The sequence below is a fragment of the Myotis yumanensis genome, unplaced genomic scaffold (genome assembly GCF_028538775.1).
Source record: "Myotis yumanensis isolate MYYU_CA2020_CCGP unplaced genomic scaffold, mMyoYum1.0.hap1 SCAF_9, whole genome shotgun sequence".
Taxonomy (NCBI): Eukaryota; Metazoa; Chordata; class Mammalia; order Chiroptera; family Vespertilionidae; genus Myotis; species Myotis yumanensis.
Genome location: NW_027223760.1, coordinates 80065001 through 80092191, shown reverse-complemented (window position 1 = coordinate 80092191; position 27191 = coordinate 80065001). Strand labels below are relative to the sequence as shown.

Below are 27191 nucleotides of genomic sequence, written 5' to 3'. Positions count from 1 at the left end.
TTTCCCCCACTTGTTCATAGTTGTGGGCAGACATCACTCAGTCATAGAGGCTGGACCTCCAGTGGGAGGGGGTCATTGGAGCAACACCGAGGACAGAGTTGGAGCTCTGGGCAGGGCTGGAAGGTCTTAGAAAGCACTACAGTGTTCAGAATTCACAGGAGGGTAGATGCCGTAGCATTGTGTCCAAGGACAAAGTTGCAAGAAGGAAATGGAGCTCTTCTAGTGACATGAGAGGCCAAGGAAGCCAGAACCCGAACCCATTTTTTGTGTCTTTTGCCCTTCGTGTTAATTCTAATGTAATTTTATTTACGTTAATTATATCACCGCCCCAAGGAGTGAGTAGGCCCTATGCCCATTTTACAGATAAACTAGTTTGAGGTTCAGCAAATGAAGGAAGTTGTAGGTCCAGCTGCAGGCAAGTTGACGAGCTAGGATTGGAACTGGTGCTGCTTGGCCCCGAAGTCCTCCACACCACTTTGCCCTCAGGGGGAAGGGACTGAAACTTACTTCTCTGTAGACAGATTTTCATGGTGTATCTGAAAACCTTGGACCACGTGTGTCTTTCTTTGATTTCTCTTCCCCATTTGTTTTTGGTCTGTGACTCGTTCTTTTGGTTGACACCCCAGGAGACAGACAGGGTCTGTTTGCATCCAAAACAGAAAGCGTTTCCACATCTCTGGGCGAGCTGTGTGCCTCCCCGCATTCCTTCCATTTGGAGGCGGGCAGAGCGCAGCTGTGGCTGTGAGGCAGGGGGACCGGCTGTGCCAGCTGCCAGTTGACACTAGGGCACATGCTGTCTTGGTCCCGTTGCTCGCGTGTGCCCAGCTCAAGTGGCTGCGTGATTGACGTTTGTCAGTGCCACGGATGTGGAAAGAATTCTATGCGCTCGGGAGGAAAAATTTCACAATACCTCCTATTTCATGTGCCACATGTTCCATAAAAATATCACGAGTCCACGCTTGTTTGCGCACAAGCAGGCTGCTGGTAGCCCGACCCATGGCCTCTGAGGAGTTCTGGTTATCATTGACCTTGCAGGCCTTCGTGGCTTCTGAGATCTTTGAACCAAGCTGTGTTTTCATCCTGATTTTCATGTGGCCAAGTTGCAGATGATGTATATTTTGTTCAACTTATACTATTAAATAGAGGAACGTGCCACCGGGGTCATCAATCATTAGCATATGTGGCGGTGATGGCGGCAGGTGATTGCCCTGAGAAAAGCAATGGCTTCTTCAGAACAGCCAAGAACAGCAAGTGGAAAGTCTCCTTGCTTAGCGATCTCCACTCACCTTCTGCTTCTCCTTTTTTAAACATTTCAAATGATGAAATGAAACTAACAGTATTTCCTTTTTTTGCTATTTTGCAGAAAAAACCGCTGTCCGCGATAATAAAGGAAGTCTGTGACGGGTGAGTGTTGTTACTCAGGATTCACCTGAGGGGCTCCAGGCCACAGCTTGAGGGGCAAATAGAATATTCCCGTGTGATAGTCAGATATCACTCATAAGTCACCCCTCGACCTGCCCAAAGATACCCCGAATGCCTACGTGAGATGTGCATGCCTCTTTCCACGGAGAGGTTGCTGCTGTTCCTCAACGAGAGGGTGTGCACTGGCGGTGTGGGTACCTCGGGTGGGGGGAGGGGAGGCTCTGTTTATTGTGAGAAGTTGCGCTCACCCATCAGTCTCAACAGGGAGCGGCCTAACGTTCCGGAGTTAAATGCTCACTTCATTTGGTATCAGCAGAGGGCCACGCAAGCCCTGTAAAGAGGAAAGCATGACACAAGTCAGCGGCCACTCTGCTGCCCGTGGACGGCACAGCAACGCGCTTTCCCACTTCTCTTTGGCCGCGCACACAGGGGAAAGCACATACTAGCTGCTTGTGTGTTTTTCTCTCTTAAAACAGAACTGTGGATAGAAGGTACCTGGGGTTTACTTAAGATCCAGGATACTTCACTAGAATGTTCCAATTTGCAGCAAGCCAGAGTGATTGGGAATTGGAGAATGCAGAGGCAATCAAAATGCAGCGGTTATCAAAAGCTTAAATTACATTCATTCCCTTTGTTTTCCCGTCTCTGCTCCACGCCTTCAACATAGGGAGGAGTGTAACTTTATATTTAAACATCACCCCTGCCCAAAGCCATGAAGGTGAAATGCTGCAGTGAGCAGGGGGCTTGGAATGAAACCTGGGCGGGCTTCAGGGGGAAAGAGCGGGTCTTAGGGTAACAGGTGGGCTCATATCATTTAGAATTAGGAACTACGTTGTGGGGTGTGTAATAGGGTGTCCAATTCCTCTACCTCTACCAAACTAACAACTAAAGTGACCGTTTACTGGTTTTCTGACTAGTTCATGCATATATTTTCAGGTGGTCCCTGGCCAACCATGAATTCTTCGCTCTGCAGCATGCCGACAGCTCAAACTTCTACATCACAGAAAAGGTAGGTCTGCCCGGGATTGAATCCGGGACAATTAGCCTTTAAGGAAGTTAAAACATGAGTGATGTTTCCTCTGCTCAGGACCATACTGGTCTACAGTTCACATTGACCCTCCACAAAGTGGAGTCTGCACAGCGAAGAACTGCCCCGTCAGTACTACCCGGCGGCAGTTAGCCCGTCCAAGAGTGGAGACCACCTAGGTCTCCATGTCCCGTGTTAGCAACTGCACTTACTTCTACCAGCGAGGTCACTCATTTTCTCTCTCATTGCGTGGTTGAAGCATTAATGGGACCCTTGATGACAGCCTAGCTCCCTTTCAGGTAATTTTCCCCAGCAATGCCTAAACCCTCTTCAAGTGCTTGAAACAATGGCAAGAACTTTTTTAAGCTGGCGTTGTGCAGGCTCAGGTGTTCTGTGGCTTTGGGGAGCCCTGCTTCTTCTTGGTGATGTTTATGCTGTGGGGAGCTTGGAAGAGAGCGGGGTCGGGGCGGGGGGGCGGTGAAGACGACGGGGTCTCTGGCAGCTGGGAAATCAGTGGGAGAAGGGAAAACTGACCTTCATTCAGAACCTACTGGATGACCGAAGTGGGCCAGGCTTGTTACATCTGTTTGTTGATTTCTTCCTCGAGACTCACCCATGATGCACACAACACTGGCTTTTGTTGACAGACAAGGAACTGAATCAAAAAAGTCCAGTGGCTTGGTCAGCATCTCAGGGGTAGTGACCGAGAGAATCAAGAAGCAAGTCCACGTCTTCGTGCTTCCATCACTTTTCCTGTGGGCGTTTCTAGAGGAGCTGAGCTTCCAGCTCGGTTTTTGGAGCATTCACTGAGATGCAAGGAGCCAACATGGTCCTCGTGGAACATGTAACCTGGTGCCGTCGGCAGGGAGGAGGGGGCAGCTCCGTGAAAAGTTTTCACCACAGCGAGGTGGCAGCGCGGGGACAGAAGTAAATGGAGAATGCTCTGGGAGGAGGGAGATTGGGGCGACATCTGGCTTTGGGCTTTGTTCCTCCATCAGTGGCCCCTAGAGTAACCCCAGGTTTACCCACAAGTCAAGTGATGGTGGAAGGTGGACGCAGTGGTGGGCCTTATGCCCACTGTGACTGCTCACTTTACATGAGGAGTGTGTCGGGGGGGTGTGAGGGAGGAGCCACATATGAGTCGCCCAGGTCGGGGTCACAGCCTGGAAATGCTTCCAGAATTTGCCTTGTTCTGTCCAGATGCACACGGGAATTTTCATGACTCCTGAGCTTTCCTCGTCACCCCGGCCGCTGGTGCTGAGAGTTAACACTGGGACTAGACCTCCTGCCATCTTGTTAATGTGACTTGTTCCTTTGACTCACTCCACAGACACTTAGTTCCCTGTCCTCATGCTTCATTTTCTTAATATTTTTCATTTATTTTATCCTGCCTCCCGATAATCTACATGCTGCTCTTTGTAAGATAAAGAGGAGATAAGTAAGGTTCAGTGCTAGCAGGGAAATGTATTGCTGACGATCGCCTTAAGCAGAAGACTCTCTCATTTCAACTTGGTTCACCTTTTAAAGGCAGCTAACATATTGTGACTTTGGGGCGTCATTGGAAAAGATTGGATGGTTCTCTTCTCATTGAGGTATAATATGAAAAAGTGTAAAAATTTTTAGGTGATAAAATTATAGGACAGTTGAAGTTATAGTAGGGTTTTACAAACATCACCAGTTAGTGGATAATGCAATCAATTCAGTTCATTGTAATCGTATTAAAAATTGGAATAGAATAGATAGACTAGGTCGGAGTGTATCTCCTGCATAGCTTGTGAAATACTTGTGTCTCGCGCACACATGTATAACACATGGATTTGGGCTGGACTTTGACCCTGGGTTGTGGTCCACAGTCGCTGAGCCACACAGAGCCCTGCCTTTGATTAACCTCTCTCAGCCTGTGTCCCCTGGTGGCTGTCCTGTCTTCTGTCACCATTGTCAGGGGACTGGAGTTCATTGGAGATTCCTAAGGACAGGATTCTCAGACTAGAGAACATAGCATCCCAGGGAGAACCTTTTAAAAATACAGATTTTTAGACCCCAACCTGGGCGACTCATATGGAGCAGGCCTGGGAGGTGGCCCTGGGTTTGCATGCAGACAGCCCTCCTGGGGTCCTGGTGCAGGCACCGTGGACCACCTGGCAGCCCTGTGCCCTGGGCCACTCTTCCGAAGAGGTGGGCTCTGTGCTCCGGGAACGGAAGTCATGCACTAAGTTCGACCTAGGAGTTTGTTTGTGTGCAGCTGATTCTTGGAAAAATTTAAAAATTCATGCAGTATTTATGCTTTTGTTCTAATTAAAATTAACATAGACTCAGCCGATTTAAACTCCTCAGAATAGTAGGAAAATGATCATTTTATTGGGCATCCTAGTCATTTTCTGGGAAATTGTTCTGCTTGAGGAAGTTCTTCATGTTGAGTTTTAAAGGGCTGCCACCTCCCTGGCCATCGTGGCTCAGTTGTTAAGCTTTGGCCCATGAATCAGGAGGTCCCGGTTCAATTCCCAGTCAGGGCACATACCCGGGTTTTGCCCAGGAGTGGGCATGCAGCAGGTAGCCAGTTGATGTTTTTATCTCTCTATCCCTCTCCTTCTCTCTCTCTAAAATCAATAAACATATATAAAATAAAATAAAATAAAATAAAAGGGACTGCCACCTAAGTCTGTCATTCCATCTGTCCCTCTTCAGTGGGCAGTGGCAGCAGAGATTATTCTTTTTTAAAAAATATATTTTTTTATTGATTTTAGAGAGGAAGGGAGAGGGAGAGAGAAATAGAAACATCAATGAGAGAGAAACATTGAACACTGCCTCCCGCACGCCTCCTGGCATGAGCCCTGACTGGAAACCTAACCAGCTACCTCTTGGTTCATGGGTCATTGCTCAAATGCTCCACCATGAGCCACACCAGCTCGGCAGGGGTTGTTCTTTTAGTAAGAGTTTGAGGGATGAGGAGACTCATCTTCCCAATACTCTGTAAATAAGATGTCACGCCCTTTCCCCTGCAGCTGTTCCATAGCACTCTGCACTGCAGGGCAGGGAAGGGCCTCAAGCCGGTGTCTGCAGGGGCAGACCTGGGCTGCCTGCCTTCTGCTCCTTGCAAGTTTTCCTAAAACTAGAGCCCATTTTCCATCTTTTCAGGCAATGTATTTAGCACGATCTTGGACACTTAGAGCCCAGTGAGTTGTTAGGTAATACTTGCATCGCCATGGTAACTGGTGACTGATGTTTGAAGCCTGTGTGTGTTCTTAGTTACTGATCTCCCCTTGTATACGAGGTGGTCTCTTCCTCTGCCAGAGATCAGATGTGACCTGTCATTTTAAGGAAGAACAGTTCCCCAGGCCCGGCAACCAGCACAGGTTGTGGCCGGTGGACCGAGGCTGGAGCTCCCCAGGAAGGCCGCTCCCACCTGGCCCCAGCCCCGTCTCTGTAACGGTCCTTATTTGCTTATTGGCCCATTAGCTTCACTCTTTCAGTGCAGTGGGGGAGTGTCACATTGTCAAGCAGCGTTAAGCAGAAGTGTAGCATGCAAATGCCTTGGAGAAAGCTAAGCGTCAGCTATTCACAAGTTCAGATTCTGCCCCAGAGATTTTTGTATCTCACGGTTATGTCTGGGGTTGGGGGAGAGAATAAAAAATGAAAAGTGAATTGTGTATTTTTAGTTTTATTGAGGAATAATTGACAAGTAAAGTTGTAAGATCATGGTAAAGTGTACATCATGGTAATTAGATATGCCTATACATTTTGAAAGGATTCCTCCCATCTACCTAATTAGCACATCCATCACCTCATTTATTTATTTACTTACTTGGTGAGAACATGTAAGTTCTCCTTTCTCAGCAAATTTTAGTTCTATGCTACAGTGTTATCAACCATAATCACCGTATTTTACGTTACATCCTCCATATCCTCCGTCCTCATTCGTCTTACAGCTGAAGTTTGTACCCTTCTCCCAACCTCTCTCCATTTCTCTCAGCCCCTCAGCCCATGGCAACCACTTATCTGCTCTCTGTTTTTGTTTGACTTTGTTTTTAAGATTTTAGATATAAGCGATGCCCTGCAGTGTTTGTCTTTCCATGTGGGACTTACCTCTTGACGTAATGCCCGCAGGGGCCATCCATGATGTTGAAAATGGCAGGATTTCCTTCTCCCTCAGGGCTGAGTAATATTCCAATGAGCACACACATACCACATCTTTCCTCATCCATCTGTCGACGGCCACTTAGGTTGCTTCCATGTCTGGGCTATTGTCAGTGCTGCGAGGAGCATGGTGGTGCTTATATCTCTCTGGTAACCTCTTTTCATTTTCTTTGGATATATACCCAGAAAGTGGGGTTTCTGGCTCATTATGCTAGTTGTGTTTTTGATTGTTTTGAGGAACTTTCATCATACTGTTTCCCATGGTGGCTGCACCCATTTACATCCCCATCAAGAGGGCTCTCTTTCTTTTCAGCATCCTCACCAACTCTCTTTCTTTCTCTCTCCACCCCCCTCCCCTTTTAGATGATGGTCATTCTAACACGTGCGAGATAAACTCTCATTGTGGCTTTAATACATTGTGGCATTTTCCTGATTGTTAATGATCTTGAGCATATTTTCATATACTCATCAATCATTTGTATGCCTTCTTTCGAAAAATGTCTATTTAGCTCTTCTGTCCATTTTAAAATTGGATTGTTTGTTGTTTTGCTATTGACTCTTGTGAGTTCTTTATATAATTTGGATATTAACCCCTTTGTCATATATATGATTTGTACACACTTTTCTCCCATTTCGTAGCTTGCCTTTTCATTCTGGTCCGTGGTATCCTTTGCTCTGCAGAAGGTTTTTACTTGGATGTAGTCCTACTTGTTTACTTGTGTGGATTGCGTGTTAACTTCAAATATTCCAGTGGAATTTTTCTTCTGCGATAGAGAGGAATACGCATTGGCGTTCTCTGTCCTCATTCCGGTCTGATGATGCGGGTGTTATCTCCATTTTACAGCGAGGAATGTGAGACCCAGAGTGATGAGGCAACAACTTGTTTAGGTCACTCGGATGGGCAGTGGTCAGACTGAGACTGGGACCCAGGTGCCACCTCCTGGCGCCATCCTTCCCAGCATCCGGGCCCCCATACAGTTACGATGCCCTTTGTTTGCTGACGCAGCCAGTGATTCTGACCGTAACTGCCTCAAGAACTCAAAGGCAGGAAGTTACAGTCTGTGGCATTGGCGGTGAGCCTCAGCCTGTCGCTTCCTTATTCCTTAAGAGGGTATGTTAGAGGAAGTGTAACAGGCAGTCTCCCGCTCAGAGGGGCTAGCAAATGATTTTCACTTGCCTTTCGTGGGGATTATCTAATGGTCTAAGAGAGTATTAGAGCCCCCATAGCAGTCCTTGTAGGCAAACAGGAACCTGGCCTTGCCACCCTTAATTCTAAGCACGCAGGAGGCAGTTCCCAGGAGCAGGGCCTGGTGGGGATGTCATTAGCGGGTTGGGCAGCGTGGACCTTGAAGTTTTATCCCGATTTCAGAATGGCATTTGGTTTCCCTGCGAAGACCATCTTCATGTGGTCTCCCTCACAGGGACTCCCATGTTGTGATATCAGCTGTAACCATGCTTGACCCAGGCCCTCTCTGCAAAGCTGGCCCCAGGGACCTGGGGCAGAGGTAGGGTTGTTTGAAGAGCACCCCTTCTATGCAGTTTCCACTTCCTAGGTGCTCTGAGTTCTCAGGCCCCGAGCACCACGGGCAGACAGGCATGCACAACACCTGGGACCTGGTGCTCCCCATCAGGTCAGGAGACTACGTTACTCGGCATTCAGTTCAGCTCTCATGCCCGAGTCCTGGGCTCCACAAAGAGCTTAGTGAGGAGGATACGGTCCATTCTCCACGCTCTGCATCTCCAGGTCCAGGTGGGAGCAGGTCCTGGAATAGACACAGGTTCTGAGGAAGGAGAGGCAGGAACCTTCTCCTTGGCTGCAGTTACCATGGCCAGCCGCGCTCTCAACATACTACATGAAAAGTCCCAGAGAACAGTTCTAAGTATTCACGTGTGTGCTGTTCTGAGAAGCCTGATGGAGTCTCACCAGTCCCGCTCCATCCCACCTGGGATGTGACTCATCCCTCTCCTCGCTCTCCGCCCATTAGTCACCTGCTTGCATCCTGATGATCAGATCAGGTGTCACCGAGCTGTGCTCAGGTCGCCACAGCCCAGGGCACAAGAGTAGTGATGCTGGCAGTTCCGACACCTCAGAGAAGCCGCAAGTGCTTCCTTCAAGTGAGAAGGTAGAAGTTCCCAGCTTAATAAGGGAAGGGCACAGTCACATGCTCAGGTGGCTATGGCAAGAAGGACTCATCTGTCCTGGAGACTGTGGGAAAGGAAGAATGAATGTGTGCTAGTTTGCTGAGAGAGCACCCTGCCACCCTCACATATCGGTAATTGTTTTTTACAGTATATTGTTATATTTGTTCTATTGTATTATTGGTTATTGTGAATCGCTCACTGTGCCCAAATTTATACATTAAGCTCTAGCATAGGTGTGCGTGTATACGAACAGAGTATAGAGAGGGTTTGGTACTGTCCTTGGTTCAGGCACCCACCGGGGAGTCTTGGAACGTATCCCCTGTGGAAAGGGGCGTGTACTAGAAGAGAAAGGGCCCAGAGGGTCCTGGAGCAGGCTAGCTGAATTTGAATGTCATCTGATCTGAATTCCGAGAGACTAATGGGAAACGTAGTCCCTGAAAAACCACTCTTCTGGGAGCTTCAGGCACCTGGCAGGCCAGTGGGGAGTGACGGAGGGGGGTGGGGGGAGGCAGTGACCATGGCCCTGAACATTTGTGGAGGCTCACTGTGTGACAAGCGCTCAACCACGTGCTCCCCGTGGACTGTGTTGTGTGGAATCTTCACAGTGAGCCCGTGGGCCGGGTTTGATTGTTCCACACTCCACATAGCAGAAGGCCCAGCTGAGGCTCAGGGTGTGGGAGGCTCAGGGTGGGGGTGACAGCGTGGGCCTAGCCCAGGAAGTCTGCCTGCAGAGCCCCAACCGGTGCTCCGGGCTGTGCTGTGGACAGGCAGGGTTTCTGAACTTTGCATCGCGCGTCCGCAGCGGCCCCCCAGGGCCTGGTCCTGGAGGTGGAAATCATCTCCCATCCTCTTCTCTCCTCCCTGGTTTCCTCAGTGGCCAGTCCTCATTCACCACCTCTGAGTCCTCCCGAAAGCACTGCATTCTGTGGACACCTTTGACCCAATAACAGCGATTGATCAGCATTGCTAATCCAAGTAACATGCCTTAGCCATCCCCCCAAAGTGCACACGTGTCCCCAGAGCCTCTCCCCACCTGGAAGGGAACGGGCCCTCGCTGTGGGGGCAGCTCAGCTCTGACTGGAGACGGTGGAGGGCACCTCCGGGCTGGGTCAGAGGACATGAGGATGCTTGTCTCTGTTGGTCGCTAAACAAGATGAGAGCAGGACTGTCCCCTGGCTATCTGAGGAGCTCTGTGATGCAAACAGTTCAGATGGATGCACGCATGTTCGCACGTCCAGCTCGCCTTTCTGGTGTGTGGCGTGGGCTGCCAGGGAAGGAGACGGGGCACCGCCCCGGGCTCATCTGCCTCTGCCTGGTGAGGATCCTCAGGCCCCGGCAGCGCAGGGCCCCTCGCTCCATCTCCTCAATGTGGCTCAGAGAGTGTGAGGTCCGGGGTATTTCCGGGAAGATTGGGGAATTTTCTTCTACTTTGAATATAATCTGAAAAGTGTAAAATTGTTTTTAAATGATAAGTTATACGGTCATAGAGGCAATAGTATTGTTTTTCAAACTGCAGGTTATTATTTATTAGTGGGTATAAAATCAGTTAAGTAGGTTGAAAGAGCATTAAAAATGGACTATAATAAAGACAAGGGTATGCTCCATGTGTCGTTTGCTGAAATATTTCTTTCATTTCACTCATGTAACACATGGGCAGTATTAGTTTTCACCCCGGCTTGGGTCAAAAATGTTTGCAAGTCACTGAACATCATTACAAGGGGGATTAAGAAGAAAAAATACAAGTGGCCAGTGGTTTAAGGAAGACACGTTTGGAGCGTGCTCTTCCCTGAAGAAAGTAACACACACACACACACACACACACACACACACACCCCTATACCACCACCAAACGACATCCAACACAGGCAGAGGCATGTGTGTCCCAGGGAACTGCCCTGCCCTGGGAGGGGCCTCTCTGTGGCCTGGTGCCAGGGGTCCCTTCCCTACTGCCCCACAGCCAATGGGGACCAGAAGTTGACCCCGTGCCAGCCATGCAGGTCTTAGTTATTCTGATCACAGAGCTCTCCCTAGGACAGGCGGGCTCTGTCATCGGAGCCCAGGGTCCTTGTAAATTTCTGAACCGTCCACGTCCTGGGACACATTCCTGGTTGTGCAAGATTCCCACGTTTGTTCCACAGGAGCCTCTGTTGCTGCCTCAGCAAACTATTCCCGCCAGGTGTGACCAGCACACTGCCACCTGGGGACCTGGCCAGAGCCGCCAGGCCTGGCTCTCAGCAGGCAGGATGGGCAAGGAAAGGTGTGCCTGCTTCGCCGTTGCCCTGTCCCTTGACTCCAAGCACTTCTCTCTGCTGCCCCTTGGCTCTCTCTGCCTCCTCTCTCACGCCTGCTGTCTGTATCTCCTTCGTTAGACGCCCCGGTCACCTGTGCCTGGCATGGAGGCCTTTCTCCCTTGACTTGTGACTGAGCCTGACTTCAGTTAGGGATGCTCTAAGCCCTGCTGGCTGCCTGTGGGCTGGTCACCAGGCTCTGGGGAGCGGGTCTTCCTGGACAGGCTGGTGTCCCTGGCTCTCCCAGCCCGTCACTGGAGCTGTCAAGAGGAAACAGCCATGCCAGGAGGAGAAAAGCTGAGAATGCACGGATTTGACTCAAGAAATGTGTCCTGATGCCCATATGTGCCAGCACTGTGCTGGGCTGGAGGTAGTTCCCACCTTCCTGATGCCCCAAGTCCAGAAGGGGAGAAAGACGATCGGCGTTCACCCCGCATTGACCAGTTACAATTGTAAGTGCCACAAAGGACAAATGTGAGTGTCCAGACCTAATTTAGCCTGGAGCAGGTGATATTCAAGCAGAAATCTAAGAGGAAAGGTTGGGGATGAAGGGGCGAGGCCCTTAAAATGGGCAAGATGTTGGCTGGAGAATTTGGTGTCAGCCCCAGTTTTCCAGGCCTGGGGAGGCCATGGTCAGGGTTTTGAACCTCATGCTAAGAGCACTGGGAAGCCCTCAGAGGGTTTTAAGCTGAGCCTGACCACAAATGCTTAGACTGTGGCCCTGTGATTAGTCTGGATGCACCACACTGAGGGGAGCTGGAAGCTGTGCTAGAAACCATCAGAAAACGACTCACTGGGGAGAGGAAAGAATGCCTGGTGTTTTGAAATACCCGACAAGATTGACATCAAAGGCGGGTAGAAAATAGGACCAGATAAGAATCTTCTTGGAATGTTGCCTTCAAAAGCTTGTTGACTGTTCCTTGACATTTCGGTGAAGGGCACCGATGACGCAGTGCAGGTGAATAATACTGCTCATGTATGTCCACAGGGACGTGTTCTCGATAAATTTGTTGATGTGCGCAGCCCGATAAAATGTTAATGTATAGTTACCTTACTATCATATCTAATTCTAACTTCCCTTTTGGACACTCCTAAGTCAGAATATAAAAATTATCTAACTTATATTCATAGGTAAGTAAGTGGAGAAATGTCTGTAAGTAGGATATGAACTCTTCTGCTTTATTATATTTGTTTATTTATTTATTATTGATTTTTAGAGAGAGAGGGAGGGAGAGGGATAGAGAGATAGAAATATCAATGAGAGAGAAATGTCTGTCTCCTGCAAGCCCCCCACTGGGGATCAAGCCCACAACCCGGCCATGTGCTCTGACCAGGAATCTAACCGGTGACTTCTTGGTTCCTGGATCAGTGCTCAACCACTGAGCAACACCAGCCTGACTGTTTATTTAAAAAAAATCTTTATTGAGATATCTTAATAAAAAAATCTACCTAATTACAGTGCACAATGCAGTGGCTTTTACTATATTTACAGGCTTGTGTCGCACTGTATTTTTAGGTAGTAAAGCTGTGCCCCTTCCACCTGGGCTACTTCCATCTTCCCAAGCACAGCTCTCAGATTCAGGGTAGATTCATGCTGGGGCCCAAGCATTTTTCACAAGTGGGTCCCGGTGCCATGTTGAACGCTACCCACTGAGAGTGACAGTGGCCTCTGGGTCCTTGCCCGTATTCCTGCTCACAGACAAAAACCCACTTTGAATTCTTATCGACTCGTTGACCCGTGGGCTTCGTGAACTGGAGGCAGCATTCTGACTGGTCTCTACCATTGCCAAGAAGAATGAGGTCCACCTTTCTTACTTAGCCTGACCGTCAAGGTGTGTCAGGATCTAGCCCCAGTCAACATTCTTAATTTTGTGGCCTGTCCCTTCTTCCCCTAACTTTAGACAAACTGCCTTAGTGTTCTCCAGGTAAGCTTCGCTCTGTCTCCCCAGTGTGGCTTTTCCTGGGATTCAGAGCCACCCCCAGCCCTAGGTTTCAGGCACTAGATTGGATGTTGGGGATAAAGGCATGAGATGACAGACTCCTTGCTTCTGGGAAATGCGTCTCAGCAGCGAACACGCACTGGAAGCAATGCCATTAACATGCTGTCACTTCAGGGCAGCGCCCTCCTCTCGCCACCGAACCGGAACTGTACGATGGACGGAACCTTGGCTGCTTGTCTGACATCATCTTAACCCCAGTTGGGAGATTAGTTTCTTAATTCAGTCCTCTTCTCAGCCTCTTCCCCTCCTCTCTGCTGCTATAGGAACTATTGTCTCTTTAGTTTATTGTCCCTTAGCTTCATTTTTTCCCCACTAATTGGGACCTGGCTCTTTATTGTGGCCTTGAAGTCTTCTTTAACTCTTTGTGAGCTAATCTGTATTTCCTCTCGGCCGGATCCAAGTGCTTTACCACAAAAAACTGTGCGCCCACCTCTGGGTGCCCTCCAGGGTCTCGCGTGGTTCCCTAGCGTAATATGTAGGTGTCTCAGGATTGTGTGCTGATTTGATGTGATGCAATTTTCTTTGCAAGATAAAATGTACAATTCGTTGCTGAATAAATTATGTGCGCTGCTGGTTAATTCAGTTTTCAAAATATGCACATAACCCTTTCAGATGACTAACAGTGGAGGAATTGCAGAGTGAATAAATAATCTTAATGCTCCTCTTAACAAGAGTCTCAAATCAGTGTTAGAAAGTTTCAGTTCCACACGACTGATTATCAGTTTCAAAATAAGTACATACACACATTCATGTATATATACACACATGCATATACATGTACACACATACTAGTATACATTATACATACACACATGCACACACAGTATCTATACTGTGCTAGATGTCGATTAAATGTTTTTAAAGCTTCACAAGATTTCATGAAATGATACGTAAACTGAGTCACATGGACTTGAGAGCTCCCTCTTGAGAATAAATGATGTTGTTCTGAGAACGCTTCAGCTGAGAACAGGAATTTATCTCCAGTTCACAGCAATAACAATGGGAGGGGAAAGTAAGAGACCCTTTGGTACCTTATACAGATATATCACCATTCTGTAGACAAATAAACCACAATGCAACGCCCGAGTCAGTAGTATCATTTTTATTTCCAGTTATTGCAAATAACAACTTCGGTGAACCAAACTATAGTTGTAAGAGATAATTTACCCAAAGTTATGTGATTCTTCAGTTTTGAGAAAGTGAGTTTTCCTTCCTTTCACCCTGTGGGATCCATGAATATTCATGCAGCTCACCCATCTTCAGTGTTTTTTTTTTTCAGTCAATTGTTCAGTGGAAGCTGTGGCCACAGAACAGTGGAGAGGACCCCAGGCTGAAACACAGGCTTCCGTGTTTCCAAGGAGGAAACCATGGGTGATGAGTTAGGAACCTTGTTGGCACTCTCTCCCTAACCCCACACTATATCCAATGAAGAGAAGCTTTCCATAGTCACACTCCACTGTGGGGGCATTTTACAATAACCCAGGAACAACTGGACGCAACTATTTATTTATTTATTTTTCTATTAAATATATTTTATTGATTTTTTTATGGAGAGGAAGGGAGAGGGATAGAGAGTTAGAAACATCAATGAGAGAGAAACATCGATCAGCTGCCTCCTGCACACCTCCTACTGGGGATGTGCCTGCAACCAAGGTACATGCCCTTGACTGGAATCGAACTTGAGACCTTTCAGTCCACAGGCTGATGCTCTATCCACTGAGCCAAACTGGTTAGGGCTATTTTTCTTTTTAAAATTCTTTATTGTTGAAAGTATTACATGTGTCCCCCCCCCCCCCCCCATTAACCTCTACTAACCTGCCTCCACCCCGCCGCAGGCGTTCACCACCCTATTGTTTGTGTCCATGGGTTATGCATATATGCATACAAGTTTTTTGGTTGATCTCTTCCCACACACCCATGCCTCCCCTCTGAGATTCCTGGAGAGCATTATGCTAAGCGAAATAAGCCAGTCAGGGAACGGCAAGTATCACATGATCTCACTCATTTGTGACATCTAATGAACAAAATAAACCGATGAACGAAATAGAACCAGAGACCTAGAAGCACAGAACAGACTGGAATGCAACTCTTTATAATCAGAATTACATGGACAGATGGGCCGAGCAAGCCACTAAGAACAGGTTGAAGCAAGAATTTTTTTTAAAAAAAAATATTTTTATTGATTTCAGAGAGGAAGGAAGAGGAAGAGAGAGATAGAAGCATTAATGATGAAAGAGAATCATTGATCAACTGCCTCCATAGACTGAATGGTTTATAAACAAGAGAAGTTTATTTCTCACAGTTCTGGAGGCTAGAAGTCCAAGGTGAAGATGCCTGCCCGTTCAGTGTCTGGTGAGGGACTGCTTCCTGGCTTATACTAGTAAATGACTGTTTTGTCACAGCACCCTCTAATGGAGGAAGGGAGAAGGAATTTATAAGGGCACTAATCCCATTCATGAGGGCTCCACTCTCATGGCCCAGTTGCCTACCAAAGACCATTCTGCCTACTACCATGTCCTTGGGCGTTACAACTTAACACATGAACTTTTTGGGGGACACACAAACATTCAATGTATAGCAGCTTTTCACATGTGAACCAAGCATCCGCCAGAACTTATGTTCTTAGTTTCTCCAAGTTAGGAACCGAGAAGTTACTAATATTCCCTTAAGAATATATTGGATTTTTCCCAATTCAGTAGTTGAAGACAAGGGCAGGGGTTGAGCTAAGGGCAGGATGATAGCCACATGGCATACCAGGGCTCCTGTTAGAATGGTAGGAACTACTCTTGGGTTTCCTCAGCTCTTTCTCAGTCCATCCAGCCCAACGTGTGAAAACCAAAAAACACACACACACACACACACACACACACACGCACACACACACACGCACACACACACACACACACACTCGCGTGCCTTGGGAGTGACACATGCTCCTGGCGCTGGGCTTCAGCCGCCGGTGCCTTTTGTGGGCTTGTCACCCCACCTCTCTCCTGGTGGCCTTGCTCTTAGTGACTCACACTGAACTGGCAGGAGGCTTTCTGAAGTGCACTCTCAGAAAATTTTTTTGGGTGGTTTTGGAATTTTCTAGTTAGAGTTTGGGAAGTGGATGGGAGCTGTCATTTTAAATCATTGGATGCTCTCCCTACCTTAGAAGAGTATATGCTTATTGTAGGATGAAAGGAAACAGCATTCTCAGCTGAGTCACATAAGGAGAGGGAGCAGGAGAGACGTGGGCACTGCTGCCACCAGCATTACTCAGATGCCGGCGGGTCTTATGACATGTTATTTCGTGTTGACCACGGGCTGCTGGAAAGAGGCTGGGACACGGTGATTACACAGGCAGCGGATGCTCTGTGCTCCGGCTCCCCAGCTTGCGTTTGGTAAGATAAGACCGCTTTTGCAATTGCAGGCAAAGACAAATGCCAGAGGTCGCGATAATTCCATGTTCTCCAGTTCAGCTATTAAACCGATGAATAGACTGACTCAAGTCCTGAAACATTTAACTCTGAAAGCTCAGACGCAGGCTGAGTAGCCGGCGGGTGTCCTCCCGAGGCACCGCTGTTTACTGACAATGGACCAGGCACCCCAGAAGCCCCTCCAAACAAAAGCGACAACAGTAAACAACCAAATCCCCATATTGGTAGGGACTCCTTCAAAGAGCGGCTCTGTGACTCTTACAAAGTATTCCAAAGCTAGGAACCTAATTACACATTTCCTGAACACAGCCCCCTTCCTGTTCTCTCCAGGTCAGGAAGGAGGTTTATTTTTGAGTCACTATTGGAGTCTTTCTCCAGGGGCTAAGATGGAAACACGATATTTATATCTCCTGTGTGTGTGTCAAAATAACATAAAAGATTTGTGAAACAATAGTGGCCATACTACTTGGGATATTTGTTGTTGTTTTTTTTAGTCTGTTGTTTTCTTTTTATAGTTTTTAAGATATTTGCTAGGATGGTTTGGGGACTATTAATGGTTTAAAAACATTTCATTCTACTCTTTGCTCTACAAGGTCACAGATAAAGTTAGCTGTCCTCACTTTGTTATCCCAGTGTCTCGAACCATGTGCAGTAAATGTCTTTAATGATAGAATGAACATTCACTACAACAGTAATCCAAGGGTAAACTTAGGGATAGGCATGAACAAGACCAGAAGGAAAAGGGAAACGAGAGGGTAGAAAGTTTGGTAGAGACCCTGGAGACCGCTGAGGCAGGAGATCTTGCCTCCACCCAGGAAAGGTAGTGCACCTGGGTGTGACATTTTGGTGACATTGGGTTCTCAATCCATGTGATTGACACTCTTTCCACTGTGATCAGCGTTAAGTTACAGTAATAACTATCGTATGATCATTTTTGATCTCCCTCATTCCAGTTATCATTGCATTAGGAAAACACCCCAAAAAACCTTAGTAGGGAACAAAGAAAAGCTATTATCAGTGGAGATGATTAGCTATGCTCCCTGCTCCTGTGGTCGGGATGTGGACATTGCAAAGCAAGAATGACTGCTGGTCTCTGTTGATGATGTGCGGAGACTCACCGGGTAGACACAAATGTATCTGGGCGCGGGGATCATTGGAAGCTCCTTCCCTCCAATGCCTGGCTGGTGGGCTGGAGGGCCCGAAAGGCTGGGCTCAGCGGGGCCTGTGCACTGCAGTGTCTGCCTATGGCCTTTCCCTGTGTCTTGGGCTTCCTCACAGTATGGCGGCAGGATTCCGAGGAGCTCCCGAAGAAGGCACGTACTCAGATAGTGCTCCGAGGGAACACGCAGAAGGGCTCTCTGTGGCCTGGCCTGCGACGGTCAGTAGGACCTTCCTTGGTGCTCCAGCTGGAAGCAGTCATCAGTCTGCCCAGATTCAAAGGGAGGGGACATGGGCCCCTCCTCTCTATGGGTGGAGTGACAAGAACTTGGGGGATTTTTACTGAAACCAGCACATGCACCAGCTTTTACCTTTCTGTCTCAGGGAAAAGCTGTAGCTAGGTGTACTGTTTTCCAGAAGGTATCTAAAGATGAGATTGTTTCTTTTACTTTTGCTAGACTTCAACTTTGTAAGCTAAGAGGAAGAAGAAAAGATTGATAAAGCAGAATAGAAGCAAGTTTACATCCTTACAGCCTAGAGCAGCACTGAGGCCATTTTCCGTGTTCCTAAAGGATGCAGGGGGAGGAAGGATCGATTGCTTCTCCTTCAGGGTGAGGAGCGGGAAAAACACCTGTGAATTGAGGCAATGTGTACAGGCATTTAGAGAGAATGTATGAGGCCCTCTGATATTCATACCCCTTCTTTTGAGTCCAACTTTGGGGGAAATTGGTTCATTTCCTTTACCACCTCTGGAGATTGAAGTTCAAAAAGAAACATGCGTGTTTTGTTACCATCAACTGCACTTGTAAGCCTGTAAGCGCTCTTCATGTTCTCCAAGCGGCCTTTGTGCTTGTGCTGCGACTACAGGGAAAGACCTGGTGGATAATGCCGTCCTCTCCAGGCTGCGGGACAGGCGGGCCCAGGTGCCCTTGGCGAGCAAGCACACTTTTCATTCACGTCCACTCTCACAGGGGAAATACAAAAAACCGAAAAACACAAAAATATAATTCTAAAAGTGATCCACTGGGATTTTATTTAAGACTTTCCATTTCATTAAGAGATGAGTAGAAGGGTATAGCTACCTCCTACAATGTACAGGGTGTCCCCCAAAATGCATACACACTTTGAGTAATTATTCATTCCAGTGAGTTAAATTGGTAAAGAAACATCAAGTGAGCTGTCAAAAATAGATGTGGATACTTTATTGCAGACACCCTGTATTTCTTCTCCCCCCCATTTTCCCCTCAGTGTTTATTTTTCCTTCTCCTTTGCCCCTTTCTTTCTGACTTTTTTACCTGTCTGTGACTTCATTTTTCTTTCACCCCATCTCCCATCACTAACCTCTTCTTTATTCAGTTATTAGCCATCTTTTAGGACACGTCTCTTTGTAGTCTCTGTGATGTGCTTTCTTTCTTTCTGTTCACAATGCCCTCTCTCTCGCAACTTTATATTGCCAAGCACTGTAGTTAGGTTTAGATTTTTAGATATAAAAAAATAATGAGGTGCCATATTACTAATTTAATGCAAATTAATATAAAACACCCTTTCAGTTCAGTACCTGCTGCTCCTAAGCAGTTATGAAATCTCAAATTTGATTTAAAAAAAAATCGCCACAAACAGGTTAAGCACATCGGAGATGGAAGAAAAGAGGAAAAGCAAAATATTGTTAATGATTATAATCTTACTAATCAGAGAAAACTACTGACATTTTAGTAGACACACATGTTAGTGTACTTGAGTTTGGGTGTGCATCTGTTTCTGTAAAATGGGATCATAGCATATGTGTCCTTTTATAACTTGCATTTTAATGTAACATGTAGCAGGCATCTTAGCAGGTTAGTTAATATACTCTGCCTGCCCCACTGCATAAGGGAAATTAAAGGGGATAATGCAGGCATAACGCTTAGCCTGTGGTCATGTCTCAATGACTCATATTTCCTATTTATTTGCCCAACTTCCTTAATGGCTGAAAAGTATTCAGCTCAAGTTTTAAATAATTTTTCTATTCATTTATTTATTTTTTAAAAATATGTTTTTATTGATTTCAGAGAGTAAGGGAGAGGGAGAGAGAGACAGAAACATCAATGATGAGAGAATCATCGATCGGCTGCCTCCTACATGCTCCCTACTGGGGACTGAGCCAGCAGCCAGGCATGTGCCCTGACCAGGAATCAAACCGTGACCTCCTGGTTCATTGGTCGACACTCAACCACTGAGCCACGCTAGCAGGGCTGTTATTGTTCATTTAGATTAATTACCTCCCCTCCCACAGCTGCTGCTGCGTCATCGTCGTCTTCTTCTTCGTCTTCTTCTTCGTCTTCTTCTTCGTCTTCTTCTTCGTCTTCTTCTTCTCCTTCTCCTTCTTCTCCTTCTCCTTCTCCTCCTTCTCCTTCTCCTTCTCCTTCTCCTTCTCCTTCTCCTTCTCCTTCTCCTTCTCCTTCTCCTTCTCCTTCTCCTTCTCCTTCTCCTCCTCCTCCTCCTCCTCCTCCTCCTCCTCCTCCTCCCCCTCCTCCCCCTCCTCCCCCTCCTCCCCCTCCTCCCCCTCCTCCCCCTCCTCCCCCTCCTCCTCCTCCTCCTCCTCCTCCTTCTTCTTCTTCTTACCATTCCTTAACTATTTCCTTACAAGCTATCAATAGAAGTTGAATGATGAGTCAAAGAAATGGGTGTCCCAGGCTTATGCAGCCCCATTTACTGAGGACCTCATAGGGCCTGGTTACATCCACGGGTGATTCCATTTAAACATGAGACTCACAGATGTGGGCGGGGTTTGAGGTTTCAGGTCACACAGCTTCCGAGTGTCAGCTCTGGAAGTGAAACCGCCATCTTCTGTATTACTGGGGAGAAAGTTCCATGGCAGGGGGTTTGAGAGGTGGCTCAGGAATTGCAGAAGTATGCAATTTATATGACCTTCTAAAATACTGTCCTGGACTATGTAAACACGAATAAAATGTAATGATAGCTTCACTTTTATTAGTTTAAGTTGCTGGGCAAAGTAGACTTGAAGCTGACCTCAGTGTGAGGCACTTCATGGCCTGTACTTCTGGGCATATATTTGCCCTCCTTAAACATGTCATTGGCTGGGAAGATGGCACTGTTTTATTTTAAATCAGGCACGAAGCCACGCACTGCGGCACAACTATCCCAGCAAGCTCCCTGCTGCCGCACCTGTGCCGGCTCCCGTCCCGCCAGGCAGAGGGAGGGCGTTTGGCTCAAGAGCATGTCAGGTGTCCAATGGCAGAGGGAAAGCGAACTTTATTCCTTTCCATAAACATTGGGTGCTTCTTGCCTGAGTCCAAATATTTATTATAAGGAATGAAAGCTGAGATTAGGTGTTAGTTACACTGATTTGAATGAAAACGTGTTTTATTTTTTATTTGAATTTATTGGGGTGACATTGGTTAATAAAATTGCATATGTTTCAGGAGTACAGTTCTATAATACCTCATCTGTACATCGCATTGTGTGCTCACCATTTCAAGTCAAGTCTCCTTCTGTCACCATATGCCCCCCTTTACCTTCTCCTACTACCCCACCCCCTTTCCCTCTGGTGATAACCATAGTGTTGTCTGTGTCTATGAGGTTTTTGTTTGTTTGTTTTTTGGGGGCTTAATCCCTTCACCAAGAAAAAATTATTTTAAATTGTGCCCTTTCTAAGCATCTGGAGAAACTCCTGAGATTTCAAGATAAGTGACCTCTGACAGCTACATACCTTGTGTGGGAGGCAGAATTCCAAGATAGCCCCCAAGGTTGTCACCCACTGCTGCTACCTGCCCAGCGTGATCCTCTCCCCTGGAGTGTAGTCTGGCCCTGTGTCTGTGATGGGATAGTACTCCTGTGACCCTGTCACAGTGTGTGTCAGAGGGACTTGCAAGTGCATTAAACGTTGACCTTGGGCTAATCAAAGGGAGACTACCCTGGTGGACCTGCCTGAATCAGGGGGGCCCTAAAAGAAGGTGCAGCATTAGAGAAATGCTCCCCTGTGGGCCTCGAGAGGAAGGAAATGGCTGTGTGGTGGAGAAGGCTGCAGGGAAGGAGCGGAGAGTGGTCTTTGGTCAGCAGCTCACTGAGAAATGGGGGTAGAGAGAGCTTAGTTATACAACCACAAGGAAATGGATTCACCAACAACTGGAATGAATTTGGAAGAGGCCTCTGCATGAGGATGCAGCCAACTAACACCTCGATGTCAGCCCTGTGAGGCCCAGCGCAGAGGACCAGGCTGGAACCTACCAGACTCCTGACCTGTAGAAACGGGTACATCACGCATTTGTGTTGTCAGTGGCTCCGTGGCGCTGATTTCTTAGGCAGCGAATGTATCCAGATTTCCTCCACACTGAGTGAGATAGCAAAGCACAAAACCAAATCGAATGTAGAGGCTTGTTATTGTAATGATCATACATAACATGAGATACTGCATTTTTATGCTAATAGGAAGCCTCGTTATTCCTGCTGATTATTTTAATAAACTATACACTTACCAACCTAAGCTCATAAAACATATTAATATAAATACTATGCTCCTTTGTCTATTTTAGATTGAGGCACCGTCTGAGGGATTTCCCTCCCTTTGTAGAACAAAAGAATTCCATTATTTGAAAACCACTGGCTTGACTAATAGGAACTTTTTAAAAAAGATCTCATTTTGGGGGTTTTAAGACTGTAACTGTTGGCGGGGAACGAAGAGCAGGGTTGCGCAAGGCTAATTTGGAGTTGGCACGTGGAGTTTAAATGTATGTTTATCGTTAATTGTTCCCTCATTACCAAGTAATTCATCAATGCAAGGCATTCAGCCACTGCTTTTGATTCAGACAGATGAGTTCTGCACTGGTGATACTGCTTTTGAAAGCAGAATTCATTTGAATAGTAATTTAAATGTTTTAATCATGAAACATCTCAAGCATATCAAGAAAGTACAGAAAATGGTATAACTGCCACCTATAACCCCGATCATCTGGATGTTAATAGATGTTAACATTTGCATACTACTTGAGATGATCTCTTTAAAAATGTGTATCCCTGGCCTGTGTTGTTCAATGGTTAGCGTGTCAGCCTGCACACCAAAGGGCCTTGGGTTTGATTCTGGGGCAAGGGCACGTACCTGGGTTGTAGGTTCATCCCCAGCCCCAGTTGGGATGTGTGTGGGAGGCAACCAATACATGTATCTCTCTCAGGTCAGTGTTCCTTTCTCTCTCTCCCTTCCCTCCCTCCCTCCCTTTCTTCCACTCTAAAAAAAAATCAATGGGAAAAATATCCACAGGTGAGGATTAACAAAAAAGTAACAATAACCATAATAAATGTGCAAGTCCAGCTGAAGCCCCTACTGTGTCATTTTTCTTCTCCTCCTACTCCTCCCTCCTCAGACGTAAATAATTAGCCTAAAATTGATATGTATTATTCGCATGAATGTTTTATAGCTTTTCTACACGTGTAGAATAATATAGAGCTTTTAACTTAAATTATTGCTATCATACTGTAGATAACCTTATGCAATTTAATTTTTTTCACTTGCAATTACATTTTCCGATGGGTTCTGTGTGTGGCATGAATACACAGCGGCTGACATCCACTTTCCTGGCCCGTTTGGGTGTGGTGAGCACACTGCCATGAGCGCCCCTGTATATGTGCATGTGGCCCCGCTGGAAGGTTCCTCTGGACGAGAATGCAGAGGCCGCTGGGTAGAGGGATGCCCACCTTCACCTTTACTAGGTACTGCCAGGCTGCTCTCCAAAGTGGTTTGATGAGCCTCATCCCACCCCCCATGTAGAGGCTCAGCTGTGGCGGAGAACACATCTGTAGGAGCGGTGCTTTCTGCATCAGTTCGGTCCCACTCCTGAGGCGCACGGCCATCCTGGCTGCGTTCAGCTGGCCTCTGCCTCACAGGCCCGTGCCTCCCGGGCCCGTGCCCAGGGCAGCACGGCTCCTCGAGACAAGGCCTGGATGTCCGAGCGCCATGTGCGCTCCCGTGAACAGGGGGAGAAAGCTAAGAGGCAGGTGAGCTTTGAAAACTTTCAAAGGTTTGCCTGTTTCGTTTCCTTCTCTTAGATCTGTCATCCCTCCTGACTCCTCTAGGAAAGTCTGATCAAATTCTAATTTCTGTCCTTGATCAAGGAGAGTGACAAGAGAAAAGAAGGGAGGGACCTGGTGGGGCCCCAGTCAGAGCCCGTTCTTCCTCTCCTGTGGGCTGTGGGGCCCTTGCACCCCAGCACGAGGCCTGCTTGTCTAGGGCCTCTCCGGGCCGGAGCAGGCGGGTTCCTGGGGGTGGTTCCGGACCCGCTTGGGAACCCCGCCACCCAGTCGCTGCAGATGTCGGCGGCTGGTTTTCACTGGGCTTCTGGGAGTGCAGCCTGATGCTGTGGTTTAGGGCAACAGTGCGATGGCATTTTGTGACATCATTGCGGACACAGGGATTGATAACGGGACACGAGCAAATACATCTCAGTTCTAAAAAAAAAAAGAGCTTAGAACATGTGCCTACTAGTGGGCACGAAGTAAACATCGCTGGCTGACTGGAGAGTGTAGGGCAGAGGAGGAGAGGAAACATGGCCGGATTCATGTGCCGTGTGGGAGGAAGGAGGCCTGAGCTTATGCCTTTAAAGGCTGGAGTGGCCAGTTGGCTTTAGTTTACAGACATACTCTGGCTGTTGCTCCAGGCCACATGATGGTTAAAATATCTATTCAGTTCATTCCAAAAGCATATACCAGGCGCTGTTTGGGGCACTGCTGACGAACAGAAGGTGAAGATGCTCACGCTTCTCGGGCGTATATTCTCGTGGCTGTGGAGACAAGACGGGAGATGTAGAAAACTGAGCCAGGTATTTATTTCCCGATTGGGGTGATGCTGTGAAGGAAATAGGTGAGGAGACATAAGATATGGGGGCAGAGTGTGGCAGACATTGCTGCTGAGGTTTAGTCTTCTGGGCCCACCATAGAGTATAGGTTCAAGAACCCATCAGAAAAATGACCTGGCTTGGTTCAGGTTTACCAATAACCAGATATAAATGAGCTAAGGCTATGGGAGGGTGGACATGATTTTCAGAAAGGAAGGCTTGAGGCCCTTATTCCTCCAACTTATGTGAGCAACAAACTGTACCCTCGGTCTCAGGCAGCCATTCTGCTCCTGGATTTGTGCTACCCCAGGCCAACCTCTGGGCTTCACCTGGTGGTTGGGCCATTTCTGGGACAACCTGTCTCTCACTGCAGGACCATGGGTGCCCACCAGTGGGCATTGGCCAGGAATGCTGGGAGGGTCAGGGCTCTCTCTGAAGAGGTGACATGTGAGCTAAGATTTGATGCTGCAGGAAAAGGACCAGCCAGTATGGAACCTACTGTGGGGGAACAAGAGGGAACAGGACAGGAGCCGGGTGGGAGGTGGGACCATGTGGTGGCTGTGGAGATTGGCAGGGCCATCTCAGGCTAAGGCTGTAACCGCGGTAGAATTTGGACTTTCTTGTAAGTACAATGAAAAGCTACTGCTTTAACCTGATGTCCATGAACTTGTTTAGGATGAAAGTCACACCTGCAGGAAAATGTAGAGTTCGCATTTACTTCAGAAGCGAAGGTGCGCAGCAAGGCATGACGTATAAGCAGTATCGACGCCGATGTTACCAGTAGAAATAGCTATTTCCACCTGTGACTGTTATTACAGCGATCTCACAGTGTCACTTATGACCATTATACCTAATTAGAAATGATGGTGGTTATTAGACCCTACAGCTATCTTGTCATTTCACGCATTATCACGGGACAGCCTGTGGGCCACATCCAGGCTACGGCCAGTTTTGTAAGTAATGTGATTGGAGCACAGCCACGCCCATGCGTCCCCGTGTCATCTCTGCAGCAGTGCCATCTGGCCCAGGCGCCTTAGCCACTGGCTGCCTGGCTTCCTGGAGGGTTGCGGATCCCTGCACTGCCGAGGCTGCGTGCGTGTGACTGTCATACCATTTCAGAAATACCTGGGAAAGTGTTGGTTTCTTTGCAAACTTATGTGTTTTATTGTGCACGTTTAAAAACATTACTCAGAGAAGGGCTCCCTGGGCTTCCCAAGACGGCCAAGACATTCACGATGGAAAAAAAGAGAAAAGGGGAAGAGTCCGGACTGATGGGCCAGAATGGGCCGGTGTTCCTTCTGCCCAAGGTGCCTGGCCCCTTTTTTGTCTGGTGCCCAGTGCGGGACCTGCCTCTTCTTCACAGGTGGTGTACTGGGTCCTCCCCACGCGCCGGCACGGGCTTCATCAGCACTGTCTCATTTAGACCCCGGGACGTGGGGCCTGGCTGTGACTGTCTCGCGGAGCAGTGACGGAGGCCCCGAGGTGTCCTGGCCGTGCATCCCTTACTGAAAGTTCCCTGAGCACCTGCTGGGTGCCAGGCGCTGTGCCCAGTGCCAGGTGCCAGGGCCGGTAGTGGTGAGGCCAAGGTTTGAGTCAGGCCCGTCTGATCCCAGTGTCCGGTGGCACACACACCGCGGCATGTTCAGGATGCCATGGGACACTACGCTGTCTCTTTGGGGCCAGCCGGCTAGCTCGGTCACTCCTCTCCGTCCCCACCCACTTGGCTCAGTAGCCCTCCTCTCTGAGGTCCACGTCTCCTCCTCTCCCCCGTTTGCCCGCTTGGCCCAGAACAGGCCACAAGTCGCTATTTCCCAGCCGCGGCAGCATCCTCAGGGGTGGCCAGTGCCACTAGCACAGCGGGAAAGCCACGTGTTGTGAGCTCAGGCTCTTTCCTGTGAGGCCAGCTCTCTCCTCTGCCCTCTGTGGGTTTCCACTGCCGCGGGCTCTGCCCTGCCCCTCGCAGCCCGGGCCTAAACATTTGCACATGTCCTCCAATTGGGGGGCAGTTAGAGCTGACGGCAGGGACAGGGGCCAGGAAGGCCTGCTGCCTGTGGCTCACCCGGCTGGCTCAGCAGGTCCCCGTCCCCCAGGCCGCTGCGCTCTCCCCTAGAAATGCCGGCAGCACCCTTGCCTGGGTGGCCAGTCACTCCCAGCACCAGGCGGAAGTTCCCTACCTTCTTTCCTTCGGTTCGTTAACAGGTTCCAAGTGGCGAGCATCGTCCACCTGGTCATCTGCCCGAACACCGGTGGTTTCCAGTGCACACACGCCTCATGCTCCCTCCGCTGGGACTCAGCAGCACTGGCTTTGCCGCCGCCGTGTTAATGTTAGTTTTTCAGTGACGGTGACGTACAATAGTATGTTAGTTTCAGGTGAACAGCATAGCCATTAGACATTCCCACCACAAGCGATCCCCTGATATTTCCGCCACCCAACTGGCACCCCACATGGTTATTACGATATTACTGACTGAACCCCCCATGCTGTACTTCACCTCCCTGGGACCCCTTGATCTGCAGGACTGTTTGCAGCCTTCATTTCTCACTTCAGAATGTGACACCTTCTCGTGTTATTAAACATCCTTTCACATCAGCACTTTCATGTCTCTAGGGTGTGTCGCTGCCACATCTATACCCGTTTTCCTTCAGATGGGGGACGTTTGGAAGACTGGGTGTCACTCGGGTCCAGTCACAAGTTTTTGATACCATTTTTTTGAACAGGGGAAATTTAACTTAAAGATTCTTTTCAAAGAATTAAAAAATTTTAATTCGAAATTAAA

The 27191-nt window shown here is 48.0% G+C and overlaps 1 protein-coding gene across 3 annotated transcripts in view; it reads left to right on the top strand.

The window, feature by feature from the left end:
• Window positions 1-27191, top strand: part of ELMO1 (engulfment and cell motility 1) — a 401514-nt gene that overhangs the window by 94085 nt on the left and 280238 nt on the right. For all 3 annotated transcript variants that reach the window (XM_070424794.1, XM_070424795.1, XM_070424793.1), the window contains exons 3-4: window positions 1364-1404; window positions 2359-2431. In XM_070424794.1, coding sequence (XP_070280895.1) covers window positions 1364-1404; window positions 2359-2431 — 114 coding nt within the window. The remainder of the gene's footprint in view (window positions 1-1363; window positions 1405-2358; window positions 2432-27191) is intronic.